At 36.9% G+C, this 13,655-nt stretch overlaps 3 protein-coding genes across 4 annotated transcripts; 2 read left to right on the forward strand and 1 right to left on the reverse strand.

Moving 5' to 3' along the window:
- Window positions 1-7: 7 nt before the first annotated feature.
- Window positions 8-3,603, reverse strand: LOC18016381 (myosin heavy chain, clone 203). Its single transcript, XM_006401778.2, has 7 exons — window positions 3,315-3,603; window positions 2,952-3,152; window positions 2,751-2,873; window positions 2,581-2,618; window positions 2,398-2,491; window positions 479-2,298; window positions 8-396 (listed from the first exon to the last, which is right to left on the reverse strand). Exons 1-7 carry the CDS (start codon window positions 3,384-3,386, stop codon window positions 174-176), a joined length of 2,571 nt encoding a protein of 856 aa, XP_006401841.1. The 5' UTR covers window positions 3,387-3,603; the 3' UTR covers window positions 8-173.
- A 2,590-nt stretch (window positions 3,604-6,193) lies between these two features.
- LOC18016382 (putative FBD-associated F-box protein At5g56700) lies at window positions 6,194-8,481 on the forward strand. 2 transcript variants are annotated; one of them, XM_006401779.2, is made up of 4 exons: window positions 6,194-6,295; window positions 6,797-7,741; window positions 7,852-7,989; window positions 8,075-8,481. In XM_006401779.2, exons 2-4 carry the CDS (start codon window positions 6,839-6,841, stop codon window positions 8,252-8,254), a joined length of 1,221 nt encoding a protein of 406 aa, XP_006401842.1. In that variant the 5' UTR covers window positions 6,194-6,295; window positions 6,797-6,838; the 3' UTR covers window positions 8,255-8,481. The 2 variants fall into 2 exon arrangements, with proteins under 2 accessions (XP_006401842.1, XP_024012035.1); XM_024156267.1 differs by having other exon boundaries at window positions 6,200-6,295; window positions 6,800-7,741.
- Window positions 8,482-9,144: 663 nt separating this feature from the next.
- LOC112086517 lies at window positions 9,145-12,212 on the forward strand. Its single transcript, XM_024155478.1, has 5 exons — window positions 9,145-9,149; window positions 9,375-9,440; window positions 9,510-10,406; window positions 10,483-10,822; window positions 11,154-12,212. Exons 1-5 carry the CDS (start codon window positions 9,145-9,147, stop codon window positions 12,210-12,212), a joined length of 2,367 nt encoding a protein of 788 aa, XP_024011246.1.
- The last annotated feature ends 1,443 nt before the right edge of the window (window positions 12,213-13,655 follow it).

The raw sequence follows: 13,655 nt of genomic DNA on the forward strand, positions 1-13,655 counted from the left end.
CAGCTCATTTGAAGTCTAAAGAAAATGCTTTATAGAGAAATTCCTTGATTATATTTCTTGACAAGTTTGAAACAATGTTTTATGAGAGAAACAAATTCTATTAACAACACAAGTTATTTAGTATTCTTCTATGAATGTTACAACAATTGTTACTCCCAGCAACATTACAAATACTAAAACTTCTTACCGTTCTTGAGGTTTCTGACAGCCATCACAAGTTGTTGTCTTTCTCCTTCTACCTCTGCAAATCTCAGGCTTATCTCTGAATATCTCTCTTCCATTTCATTTAGCTCTCTCTCCATTGAACTGTTTTTGTTCTTACAATAAGCCAATTCGTCTGATAGCTTTGTTAGATTCTCCTCTTTGTGCCCGTTTTCCTGTGACCTTGCTTCCATCCTGTTATTGTCCGTGTTAGAATCATAATTCATCACAACTGAGATATAACATTTCAATTTAGTTAGTTTGTGATCCACATTACCTTGCATCTAGGATTTTCGTCATGTCCTCTTCTTTTCTCCGGATATCGACTTTCAAGCTTGATACTTGTTTTCTCAGTTCTTCGTTCTCCATTTTTTCTTGAACAAAGCTGTTTTGTAATTCACTGTACTGTACGCTTAGACCTTCTACTTCTCTCTTTAAATTCCGTAACCTGGTCTCTTTTTCATCGTTTGACGATTTACTGAGAGTTAACTCCTTATGCGCTGTCTTGGCTTCGTCTTTAGCCAAAGCAAACTTTCTCTCAAACTCATCTCTTTCTTTCCTCCACTCTTGTATTATCTTCTCGGTTTCAGTAGCTGCTGCGTTTGATTCATCTCTCAGCTTTGTGAGCTTCAAGACCTCACTTTCAAGCATATGCACTTTCATCGACAAAGCTTCGTTCTTCTCTTCCACGTTCTTCTTTATCTCTTTCTGTTGTGTAATCTCGCTACGTGCTTTGTCTTGCATCTCCTCTAGGTTTTTGTTCTGCAGACGAAGTTCGTTTGCTTCAGCCAATGTTTTCGTTGTCAGATTCTCATGCTCGCTCAGCTTCGATTCCATTTCTAGAGAAAGCCTCTTGCATTTTTCTTGAAGCCGCTCTGCTGTTATAGCGTTATTCCACCTTGTTTTCCTCAGATTCTCCTCTGCTTTGATGGCTCTTTGCTCTTGTTCTGTTTTTTCCCTCATCATTGTGTCGAGATCTTCATCGAAAGCTCGTGCTTGATCCTCAAGTTCTTTCTTTAACTCCTTAACCTGACTCTCGAGTTCATTAACTGTAATCAAACATTCTGAGTACTCCATTGATTGTTGCTTCAATTTTCCTTCCAAAATCTCTATCTGAGATTCCAGTTCTTCTATAACATCCTTGGATTCTTCATCTTCCGGTTTTGAGCATTCTTGCTGCTCTAACTTTAAAGATACATGTTTGTGATTTTCCTCCTTTAAAGACTCATATTCCCGAGTAAGATCATTCAATAGAATCTCCTGTTCTTCGTTCTTTTTCCTGTAAGAATCCAACTCCCAATCTAAATCTTCGATTTGTTGCTTTAACGTATCTATCTCTTCATTGTCCTTGTGTCCAGAATCCATTCCCTTCTCCTCTTCAAGCTTCTTAGCCTCCTCTAACAAGCTACTCAGTGAAGATATCTCATTGTTTTTCTGCTCCAACATCTCATTAAGATCCCTCACAGCAAGAATCAGATTAGAGTTTGACTCTTGTGTTCTCTGCAGCTGCAACTTAAGGTTGCTCGTCAAACCCTTCTCACAACTCAGCTCATCTCTAATCTCCTCAATCATATTGCTCGAATCTTCGCTGATGCATCTCAATCTGCTTTCAGCATCAGCCTCATCTCTACTATTCTGCAACCTGAGCTTTTCACATTCTTCCATAGCTCCATCTCTTTCTCCCTTGAGACAACTAACTTCCCTAGACAATTCTTGTATCCGTTTGCTCTCCTTTATCGCCTGTTTCCTTAAAGACTGTTTTTCCAGCTCTGATAACTCTGATTGTCTCCTTAAAGCTTCCAATTCCATCTTGAGCCTCTCAACAGGGTCACTTGAATCAGTAACAACAGAGCATCCTCTTTGGAAACTGTTCTCGGGACTGTTTCTCGACTCGATGTAACTTTCATCTGATGTTGAACTAGCTGACCAGTCTGTGTTTGATCTATGATGCCCGTTTCTTGATGCAGGAACTGAGTTATGTCGTTGAGGTAAGCGTGTATTCCCATCTGAACCATCCATCCATCCTGATTCACCTATGGAATCAAAGGAACCTCCTAGACCAACATTCTTAGCTGTGTTAACGTTTAAGCTCCTTTCCTGCAAAAACAATTCAAAAATATACAAAAGACGATAACTATCACGACTTTCTCAATAGACACGATGGTCTCTTAACTCCCTGAACCACAAGAACCTTACATCTTGGGTATATTCCTCTAAGTCATCATTGCTTTGTAGGCTTTTGAAGCTATCCTCCTTAGAAAGTGTTTGATCCTTTTTTTCCTCAATAAATCTGCAAAAGATTTAAGTCAGGAATCTCTTACAGGGTCATTGAAAGAGCAGCGCTCAACAAAGAAGCCGCACAACAACTACTGTATTTACCTTAAATCACTGGCTCCTTGGATCTTCTCAATTGTCACCTGCACGAACCAAGACACAAAACTATAATCTTTAGAAACTGTTTTTGTTTTAACTTCTCATACAATTCTCGAATATTTGCTCAGTAATTTTTTCTTAGTCAGGCTTTAAAAGGAAAAGAGAAGAGAGATTACATTTAAGACAGCACCAGAGTTGGCAAATTTGAGAGGTAAAGAGACAGTTAATGGCTCTGCTTCTGTAAGAAAATCTGCAAAATCAATTGAAGCTTCTCCTAGAAAACCAGATTTCGAAGAGCCCTGAAAGAAATTTTGGAACTCAATATTTTTTTTTTCCAGAAGAACTCGAAAGACATATAGATTGTTGATTTCACTCACTGTTGCAACAACGAAATGGTAAATCTTTTCACGAACAATCCCAGTTTTTGGTTCTTTAATCAGCTTCACTGAGACGTAAATTGGATTCTCCCATGAACAGATCCCTTCTTTAACCTCAGCTTTCTCCAGCTTAAATGTCGGCTTCCCAACATCATCAGGAACCAATGAAATCATCAAAGCAGCTTTCTTCAGTTTCGGCACCTTCACATAAAGGTAACATTTTTTTTTCAAAATCCCCAAGTTTCACATTCACACACAAACAAATCTTGAAACTTTACACATCTAGGACTATAGTAAACACATTGTCTGACTTTCCCAGAGATTTAGATTAGTGGGTTTCGAGATTTAAGAGACAAAACACACCTGAGTTGCCTGAAACTGAAGCTTGAACACAGCCTTGATCTTGTTCTTGTCGTTCCTCCATGACTTAAACATTGTTTCTCGAAAGAACCAACAAATTACAAAACCTTGTACCCGAAATTTGTCAGATTCATATAAAAAATAAGAAGATGATCTCTGATTTGTATTAGTTTCGGAAGAATGTAGGAGGAAAACAAAAACAAAAAACAAAACAAAACTGATTTACAGTCTGTGACCACTTTCCTTGTGGAATATAAAGGTTGATTGCTACACTTGTCAATGTATAAAACTTAATTAGTGAGATATAAGTAGATTCTCATTTAAAGCTTTTTTCTGACTGCTTTTATTATGGGTCGATTGAGTAGAAAAATGAACTTTTATTAGTTTAATATTGAATTGAAAAGTGCTTTTCTTTTTAATGCAGTAAGGCATCAAATGTAGGTGTTTATCTAATGGGTCCTTAAATTTAATAGACACCCCAACCTCTCTCTATGTGACTTCAAAAGTCTAAGATTGTAATTATAAAGTTATCTTTGTATAGAAATTATCTTCCATTTTAGGTCATGTGACAGAGTAGGTTAGCTCTTTCAAGTTGATAGTTTAGATTTACTTTACAATTAGAGTGCTTTTAAGTTTAGATGTTTTCATTTGTTTTGGAAGCCAATATTGTATAGATCTATTAGTAATAGTCTGTGATAAATGTCATTAGGTAGAAGGTTTAAATCTCACACATGGGATTATGGGAAAAAATAAATTTGATTAACTTAATAATTAATTAATTAGCCAATTCTTTTGGAGTTTTGGAATGGTCAGGTTTTGTTTAATGTTTATATAATTCACGGATAAAACGAAAAGAAAAAAATTGAGCATAAATTTAAGAGAAACCAATAGATACATGCGTGAAGGTAAAGAGGTTTAGTGGCTTCTAGTTGTGATATCAAGATTAAAGTAAATACTTGATCAGGCATTTTGTTTTTATTGTACCATAATGAATGAAAAGCATTACACATTGCGACATTATTGATGCTATTGGTGGCCCAAGAAAAACCAGCAACACCTTTATCTGCATGCCACATCCTCGTCATGATCCATCATGCATTATGTTATATACATACAGCTGTCCACATTATAGAATATAGGTATGTTACGTGTATTGTTTTGATAAATACACATTTATTCCAGAAAGGGAAAGAAATATCATTTATATATATATATATGTATATTATGAATATGCATCATGCATTTCTCAGATTAAAGTAAATAAAATCTCACCGATATCAATGTAGATGTGTATTATTGGTTTGATATTTCCAACACTTCTCTTAATTTTTTTTCACTACTTGAAAGATGCATATAAATCAGACATTTTTGCTTGTAATGATCTGTAAGTAGATTACACCATGATCAAATCTTTAAGAGAATACCTTTAAGGAGACCTGAAATTTCTTCAGCTCGAGGTCGAACCAACTCATCAGAATTAATGATTTTGATTTTTCTAATATAAGCAATAAAAAAAAGGTTATAGCTGATTAAAAAATGGGTAAAGGCTGGATTATAGTCATTAGACAGATATATAAAATGGCGCAAGTCTTGGAAGCACATGAAAACATGTGCAACAAACACTGTCCCTCTCTTAAATGCACTCATTTCCTTTGTCTCCTAATTGTTTTTTTTTAATGTCATTTTTAACACATCTCATCTCTAAATATTTTGTAGTTAACAATTTTTTTCGTATAACTAGTTCTTAATTTCGTAGATTAGGTCCAGAAGACCAGAACATATTCAATCAGTACAATTGATTAATTAAATTCGGGAATTGCTCGAATAATTATAAGTCATAACTTTATCTATGAAGTAAAGACATTTCTTCATTGGCCCACTTAGTTGTTAAGCTTTGTGATAAATGTCAAACAACTTTATAGATGCAAGATTATTTTAAGTCTGCTCTGATTTAGACAGGTTTTAAATTAGATGCTACAATAGTAAGGAGTTAGTAAATGGACAAATCTAGGCCAAGACTCAGGCCCATCAGAGATTTTGTCTTCTCTTCTTCCAATAACTTTCTCCTCTTTCTCGATTCATTGCTCAGACAATCAGTCTATTCAGACACGATGATTACAAAGACATTACTGATATCAATTGAGAGTCTTCATGCCTGAGGTATCATTGTATCAAGATTTTTTGAACAAGAATCTGCCATTTTGTTGGAATAAGCTTAAAAGAAATTTGAAGTGCAAGTTTCATAATTTTAATCAAAGTGTGTTTCTAGAAGGTTAGGATTAGAAAAAAGAAATTTAGGAGTTATCTAAAAGGAAATTTAGGAGTTATCTAAAAGGAAATTTGTTTATCTATTAGAATTAGGAGTTAGTTAATCCATTCTCTATATAAAGGAGTTGCAGAGTTGTTGCAAACACTTATGAGTTGAGAGAGATAGATTAAGAGATACTTTAGTTTTTGAGTAATTTTTCTAAAAGCTAATAAAAGAAGTTGCTTTTATTAATTCTTGATCTAAGTTTCAATTCTAGATAGAGCTCCAATCATAGAAAGCTTGTGCTTTAGATTTAAAACAATCATAATATGTATGCTATAGTTTAGGCAAATTTATATTGCTTGCTTTTTTTTTGTTGACTTCGAAAGCATACGTATGACTTTGCAAAATGCCACAGAGCATTTTACCCGGATCTGAAGACACCAAACCGAATCAACCCAAAAATAAGGGGTTTGGATCGGTTTCAGATAATGGCTAAATAAACCGATCGGATATAGTTTAAATTTTGTTCGGGTTTCATGTCGGCTCGGGTAATACCCGAGAACCGATCGGCTAATCCAAAAATATATCCTACACAAATGTATTAGTTTTTCCCCCACTTCCTCCTCAATCGCGAAAATCACTCGACCTCTATACACTACACTCGTCGTTAAAACTAGAAAACCCTAAAATCAATCCTTCCTCAACTTGATAATCAAATCTCCTCCCTTAAAAGGTATTGATTTTCAACTCGAATTGTTCTTCAACTTATTCTCCTTGCAATTGTCGAATACTCCAAAACTGTTCTTCTCTTTGCAATTGTGATTTCTTCTTTCTCTGTTCTTACTCCTTTCGTCATTTTTCAATTTGTTGAATATGGGCTTGACACTTGATACTATTGTTCGTCTTCACTTTTGATGCTTTGAGTTGAGTCTCCTTGAGTCAATCGTCATTTTCATTTGTATTGACTCGTAGACAAACAACAAATTTGCATATTTTAAGAATTACTCATCGAAACGTACCGTAGGTCTATATTCTCATCGACTTGTGACTTGTGAAGAGTTGTTTACTAGCTTTAATTTGTTGTATTGTCTACTTTTGTTCTTCTAAGTTTAGTTTTTATGCTTTGTTGGTTTGGTAATTGCTTTAATTGAATTGCTGATTCATACAAAATCCTTTTTGAGTCTTACTAAATTTGAAAGTGTTTTTCTTGTTTTTGTTTCTTGAACGTTGGAAGAAGGGAAGACAAAATCCCAACAGTATCTTGACTTTGTGAGATATGGACCGGATCAGTGGACTATCTGATGAAACTCTGGCTAAGATATTATCTTTTCTTCCGACGAAAGTTGCTGTATCGACTAGCATCCTGTCTAAGCGATGGGATCGTCTATGGTTACTGGTGCCTAACCTTGATTTCAAAGATTTCAATGGTTTCGAAGATGACGAAGACATTTTCAGTTGTTCAGATGATGAAGAAGACACTACTGATATCAATCGTTCAAAGACTTCACGCCTTAGGTATTATCTCAACAAGAATCTGCCATTGCATAAAGCTCCGACCATAGATAGCTTGCGTCTTAGTTTCTGTCGTAGATCAGCTCGACATGAGGACATCGAAGAATGGGTTGGAGTCGCAGTTTCTCGCTGCCTCCGTGAGCTAAGTATCTACTATTCTTCTCTCTCTGGCGACCCTGATATAGTGTTGCCGAGTAGTTTGTACACATGCAAATCGCTAGTGACTATGAAACTTGAAGGAATTTTGATTCTTGTGGATGTTCCAAGAAAGGGTCGTCTCCCTTCCTTGAAAACATTGCAGATTCGAAACGTGACATACTCAAAGAAAAACACTCTTCAACGGCTTCTATCCTTTTGCCCTGTTCTGGAAGATTTGGCTATTGAACATGATAGTAGGTATGGGTTGGCTATTATCTCCCCGTCCTTGCAGAGGTTATCCTTAAGGGTAGACCGTGATTGTCGTTCTGATGGGTATGTGATCGATACTCCTTCTTTGAAGCATTTGATAGTTACTGATCGCAGAATCAGTTTTTCTTATTCGATTAAGCATATGCCAAAGCTGGAAGAGGCAAAGATCGTTGTTGAGGATGGTCTGAGCCAGTTTCTAGAATCAATCACATCTGTCAAGCGTCTTTCGTTAACAGTGTTTCAAAACAATCACGAAGAGGTAATCTGTTTTTCTATCTATCAATTTCAAGTTATCTTTTATGGAACAGTTAAAAAATCAGGTTTTCTTGAGAATGATTTCTTTGTGTTATGACTTTGTCAAATGTGCAGTCTATGTACCGTGCTGGTATTGTATTCGACCACCTTGAACATCTGAAGTTCAGTATATGCGTGAGTTATTGGTCGAAGTTACTTGTCAGGTTGCTCAATGATGCTCCTAAACTGCGAGTCCTTAATCTCTCCGTTGGTGTAAGTTTCTTTGAAGACTCTCTTTCTGTTCAAAAGTGTGTAATATTAACTCTCTTTCTCTTTTTTTTTTTTTTGTTAATCCCAGCATTTTTGGAATGAGGGGTTTAGCTGGAGCAATGAACGAAGCTCGGTTCCCAAATGTTTGTTGAAGAGTCTTGAAACTTTCAAGTTTGCAGGGTACAAGGGAAAACTAGAAGAGAGAGATTTCTTGAGTTTTCTCTTCAAAAATGCTTGTTGCTTGAAGTCTCCATCAATCTTGAGCTGATCATGTTCTGTTCCACAAGAGAGATTTGATAATGATCAAAGATGTTACGTTTATGGATGTTAGGTTTGTTTTGTCTTTCAAGAATTAGGTATTTAATTAGATGTGGAACTTTGCTTTCAGGCAACACGTGTGTCTTCTGACCATGTGGTTAATTCTATGTTTTGGTTTTTAATGTTTTAACTTACAATTAGTATGTATGTGCCTTGCGACTTAAGTCTCTTACGAAAGAAGAGTGCAAATTCAAGTCTTAACACAAACATGTTCATTGATATAGAGTTTAATTATCAGCTTGCTTCTTGACTTTTTAAACCAATTCTTTCAATAATGGATGTTAGTTTTTCTTTAATTTGTTGTCCAAGGATTAGATATTTAACCAGATATAAAACTTGCTTTCAAACAAAATTTGTGGGAAAATTGGCTTTTTCATACCTAATTTTTCTTAAAATGTTAAACTTAGACTTAAACATTTTTTTTGGCGTAATCATGCTTAATCATTTGAATTATTTGAATTTCAACCTTAGAGATTTTTTTTTGTGCGTTAACATATTTCCATCCAATGGGAGTTAACTCTCCATTAAAGCACATCTACGTGGATACCACATCAGCTACGCTGTCGTTTTGGAGTGTTGATGTTTGTTAAAAATAACGACAAAACGACTTCGTATAGTTTCTGGGCTTTAATAGATAAAAAATAATGGGCTTAAGATCACGTGTAAAACTACGCCGTATATTGGTTTGACACACTTCAATATTAAACCCCTCAGTTTTCTTCTCTCCATCGTCTTCTTCATCGAACAGAGTAGAACTGAAGTGATTTCTGCAAGCCCTAAAAGCGAATTCACTGTTGAAGTGGTGTTTGTGTTTGCTTATCATTCAGTTCGGCGTTGATCATGAGGTAAATCCTTATGTCATGTTTTTTCATTCTAAATTAGTATAGATCATGTAAACGGTTACATACGGCGTCCATTGTTAATGCTTTTCGTTATGGCTTTGATAAGATGGGTTTATGGTGAACAGATCAGCTAACTTATTTTTTCTAAAACACTATGTAACTTCAGGGCTTAGGGTTATATAAAATGTGTATTACTGAGTTTTTTTTTTCTGGTGTTGCTGTTTTTAGTTCCGAAGATGCAGTGTTTCACTGCAAAACAGCACCAGATACGTTGGAGGAGAGTGTGAATCGCTTGTATGCCCTCCGAGAGACTTGTTTTCTAAGATGAAGGATAGCTTAAACGTTTCTCTTTTTTGGAAAAAGGGTCTGGTACAAGCTTCCATTCGAAGAGCTGTCGGAGCTCAAGCTGCTTTGCGATGGAACAGAAAACTTTCGAAGAATGTGTGAAGCTGTATTCTGGACAAAAGTTGCAGATATTTTCATGGAGCGTGAAGATAAATTTCCAGAGAGAGTTGCTGATTTAGGGGTTCAAAATGAAGGTGACGGTGCTCAAAACAGAGGTGACGGTGCTCAAAACAGAGGTGGCCTTCATCATGAAATCACTCTGGAAGATCATGTGCCTGAAGAGGATGAAGAAACTCGGGAAAAAAATGGTGATGATGAAAGCCTTGAGGAGGAAGCTATTGCTGAGGACGAAAACAAACAAGTTGATATTTCAGAGGATACTCCTCCGAATTCAGACTCTGAAGACTGTGGTGGAAGACGATTTCTGACTTGCAAAAAAGGAAGTGGTGATCTTAAGCTGGCTCAAGTGTTCGACAGCATAGCAGAGTTCAAGGATGCAGTGGTCGACTACGCCCTTAGGGAAGGATACAATGTGAAGTATACAAAGTGGGGATCAGAGCAGTCTCAGGTGAAGTGTGCATTGGGTGGAGATTGTAAGTTCGTAATATATTGTGCTTTTGAGAAACCAATTCAAAGGTACATGATCAAGACTTGTGACATCGAACACACATGCATGAAGGATGGGCATAGCAAGGTAATAAAGGATGGGGTTATTGCTAGGCTGTTTCTGAATGACATCAAGAGGAATCCAGATTATAGGCCTTCTGATATGCAAGACGCTTTTGAAAATAAATACAACATTTTTGTGACCAACGATCAATGTAGAAAAGCTAAGAGAAAGGCTTTGGATATCATTCAAGCCGAGCATGATGAACAATTTGCGAGGCTAAAAGACTACCGACTCGCCTTGATTGAGTATGTTTAGTAATTTTACTTTTTTTTACTTTGTTTATACGGCTATTACAGTAATCTAACTTTTTTTTTTCTAAAGCTCAAATCCGGATTCAACCGTAGAGGTTCGAACTGTCAAAAACAGTGAAGGGAAAGAGATCTTTGACTGCTTCTACGTCTGTTTTACTAATCTCCGGAGAGCATGGATTGGTCACTGTCGACCAATCATTGGATTAGATGGCTGTTTTCTTAAGAACAATGTAGATGGTCAGTTACTTGCTGCTGTAGGACGTGACGCAAACAATCAGTTTTTTCCTGTTGCTTGGGGTGTTGTGAAGAAGGAAAACACAGATAGTTGGCTATGGTTCATTAAACTGTTGAAGCATGATTTGAATCTTCAAGATGGCAGTGGTTTCACCATCATATCCGACAGGCAGAAGGTTAGTAGTTTACCATTACTGTTTCTACTTTATTACCGTTTCATTCGGTGGTTACGTAGACCTCTTGTTTTACCACAACAGTACAATATTTATCAATCACAACCTAATATTTTGGATGATTATTACGTGAATATTTGAATGAAACTTGTATTTTTTTTCAGTGTTCACATGAGTATTCAATAAATATTTTGTAAATATTAGCTACGTTTAAACATGTAAAATGGACTTGGCTTCACGTGTTGCTCAGTATCATTTGTAGCTTTGTTTTCCTTTCATGCCTCTGTTTTCTCTGATTCTTATGGTTATAAACTTGTTTTTATTTTTTTTGCAGGGTTTGATTAACGCCGTGAATCAAGAACTTCCTAAAGTCGAGCATCGAATGTGTGCCCGCCACATCTACGGAAACCTGAGAAGAATCTATCCAGGAAAAGAGTTACCTAAAGCATTGTTTTGGGCAGTTGCAAAGAGCTTCAACATTGGCGAGTATGAGAAAGCAATCAAGGAGTTCAAGGAATGGGATTTTGGTGTGTATGAAGAGCTCATGAAGAGGAACCCCCGAAATTGCAGCCGTGCTTTCTTCAGCTGCTCAGCCGTGTGTGAGGATGTCTCAAATAACTTCTCTGAGTCATACAACAACTCTATCAACAAAGCTAGGTCGATGCCTCTTGTAGAGATGCTGGAGACAATTAGAAGGCAGGCAATGGTCCGAATGGATGTAAGAAGGAAGAAAGCCATGAAACACCAAGGAAAATTCAGTAACAAAGTCGCAACAACTATCAAAGAAGAAGAGAAGCATCGCATGTATTGGCGAGTTATTCCTAGTGGAAATGGTGAGTATGAGGTGAAGGAACATAATATTAGTTACACAGTTGACATGGTTGCCAAGACTTGTTCATGTAGGAGATGGAATATGACTGGAATCCCTTGTCGCCATGTCCTTCGAGTGCTACTATACAGAAAACTTGATCCGCAGGACTATGTTTCTGACTGGTACCTGACTTCCAAGTGGAGAAACCAATACAAGAATCCAATCCGGTCTGTGAATGGTATTGATTTGTGGAGGGTATCCGGTGAAACTAGGATCCAGCCACCACCAAGAGAAGATAAACATGGTCCTACTAAGAAGCAGAAGAGGATGAAAGGGAAGAATGAATCACCAAAGAAAAAGAGCAAGGGTAAAGAAAAAGTTCAAGAGCCTTCTGCCAAGATTACCAAGCTGACTAGAGAAGGTAGAATCTCACATTGTGGAGGTTGTGGTTCTGTCGGCCACAACATCAGGAAGTGTCCAGTAACAGTCTATATTCCAAAGCCAAAGGCTAAGCGCAATGCAGATGTCATTGAGCTTTGTGAGGGACCAAGCCAAACCCAACCATCACAAAATGGAGTGTGAAGGTTATTTTTTTTAATTCTGTAGTACGATTGTTTTTGGAATTTATGTTTTGATTCTCACCAGGCTCTTTTTTTTTGTCATGAGTTTGCAGTGTGTTAGGTGAGCATAAGCTGGTCCTCGAGGTCGTGAAGAGGAGGAGTGGTGTTTTAGAATTTCGTTTGGTTTCAGTTTTAGTTCTTTGTTTTTCTTATTCAAAACTATTGCTATCGAAAACAGTATTTGTGGCTTTCGTTTTAGTGTTTTGCATCCTTCGGTATTGAAATGAATATCTCTTTGTTTATCTTGGTCAAAACTATTGTTATTGGAGACAGTTTTTGTTCTTTGTTCGAAATGGATTTGAATGTCTCTTATAATGATGTTATGTTTACAACTTTTGAAAAGAGAAGAGCAGAAAGTTAAATTGCCAACTGATATTAACAAAACTACAAACGTGACAATACCAACTCTGTTTAGGAGTCTTGGTTACTGTTTTTTTTTTTTTTTAAACTCTGTTTTCGTGATTCAAACTCTGTTTCAAACATTTGTCTAGTACATGGTTTGTTAATGTAACTCTTCGTCAATATAAAACCCAAAGTCAGAGTTAAATAAAACTCAGAGTTAAATAATAGCCTGAAAAACAAGAACATGTTATTAGTTCCATATGGTAAAGTCAGATACATCAGCTAGTTACAGAAAATCAAGACCTATACAGGGCCTGTTCTTTTCATAAACGCTGACGCAGCAGTTCGGCGACAAAAAATATACTGTGGATAACTTAAAATTGGTGTCCGTGTTCACACACGTTGGCGACGCAGCAATTACTTTTAATTGTGATGCCGGTGTCGTTGGTGCCACTTGGAAAATTCAGCGTCACTTTTTAGATACCGCGGTCACCTCCGCCACCTCCTGCGACATCTTTTTTTCCAGCAACATCTCCAACCCATCATCGTTTTGCCTCATTATCTATTACAGTTGTCGCCGTTTCACTCCGTCGTCGAGGACGCAGACGCAGCGTCGACGAAAAGATCAGACCCACATTAGCAGCAGTCAAGTCTTCTAAAGTGACAACTTTTGTGCCCAAGTGTTAATCATCTTAGTACACAACTGCAAAGTTCTAACAAACAGACAGCTAAAATCACTTCAATCAATAATGTGGAGCATGAAAAGATCAAGATTTCCAAAACAAGCTAACCTACTAATCACTCCAATTTAGAACAGCCAATACGCAAAAAGCAGTAGAATTCCAAAAAACAAAAAAAAACCTGAAGAAGAGGCTCTGTAGTTTTTCTGTTGAGAAGCCGGAGCTGCTGCTGGTGGAAGAGGAGCGGTGAGGCTGGCGTTGTAAGTGTTCATCACATTCTGCATCCCTTGCAACAGATTATGAACTCTGATTTTCTCCTGATCCAATATCACTCTCTCTTGAGCCAACGCCACTTTCTGTTCCCTTACGCATACGTAATATTT

The sequence above is a fragment of the Eutrema salsugineum genome, unplaced genomic scaffold (genome assembly GCF_000478725.1).
Source record: "Eutrema salsugineum unplaced genomic scaffold, Eutsalg1_0 scaffold_2, whole genome shotgun sequence".
In the NCBI taxonomy this organism is placed as follows: Eukaryota; Viridiplantae; Streptophyta; class Magnoliopsida; order Brassicales; family Brassicaceae; genus Eutrema; species Eutrema salsugineum.

Bases quoted from the DNA above. Each gene is read 5' to 3' on its own strand.
- LOC18016381 (XM_006401778.2), bottom strand. From the start codon at position 3,386: ATGTTTAAGTCATGGAGGAACGACAAGAACAAGATCAAGGCTGTGTTC. The intron at 3,153-3,314 runs GTGTGTTTTGTC...CTTTATGTGAAG, and splicing joins TTCAGTTTCAGGCAACTCAG to GTGCCGAAACTGAAGAAAGC. The intron at 2,492-2,580 runs GTAAATACAGTA...AATCTTTTGCAG, and splicing joins CAAGGAGCCAGTGATTTAAG to ATTTATTGAGGAAAAAAAGG.
- LOC18016382 (XM_006401779.2), top strand. From the start codon at position 6,839: ATGGACCGGATCAGTGGACTATCTGATGAAACTCTGGCTAAGATATTA. The intron at 7,742-7,851 runs GTAATCTGTTTT...TCAAATGTGCAG, and splicing joins TTCAAAACAATCACGAAGAG to TCTATGTACCGTGCTGGTAT. The intron at 7,990-8,074 runs GTAAGTTTCTTT...TGTTAATCCCAG, and splicing joins TCCTTAATCTCTCCGTTGGT to CATTTTTGGAATGAGGGGTT.
- LOC112086517 (XM_024155478.1), top strand. The intron at 10,407-10,482 runs GTATGTTTAGTA...TTTTTTCTAAAG, and splicing joins TACCGACTCGCCTTGATTGA to CTCAAATCCGGATTCAACCG. The intron at 10,823-11,153 runs GTTAGTAGTTTA...TTTTTTTTGCAG, and splicing joins TCATATCCGACAGGCAGAAG to GGTTTGATTAACGCCGTGAA.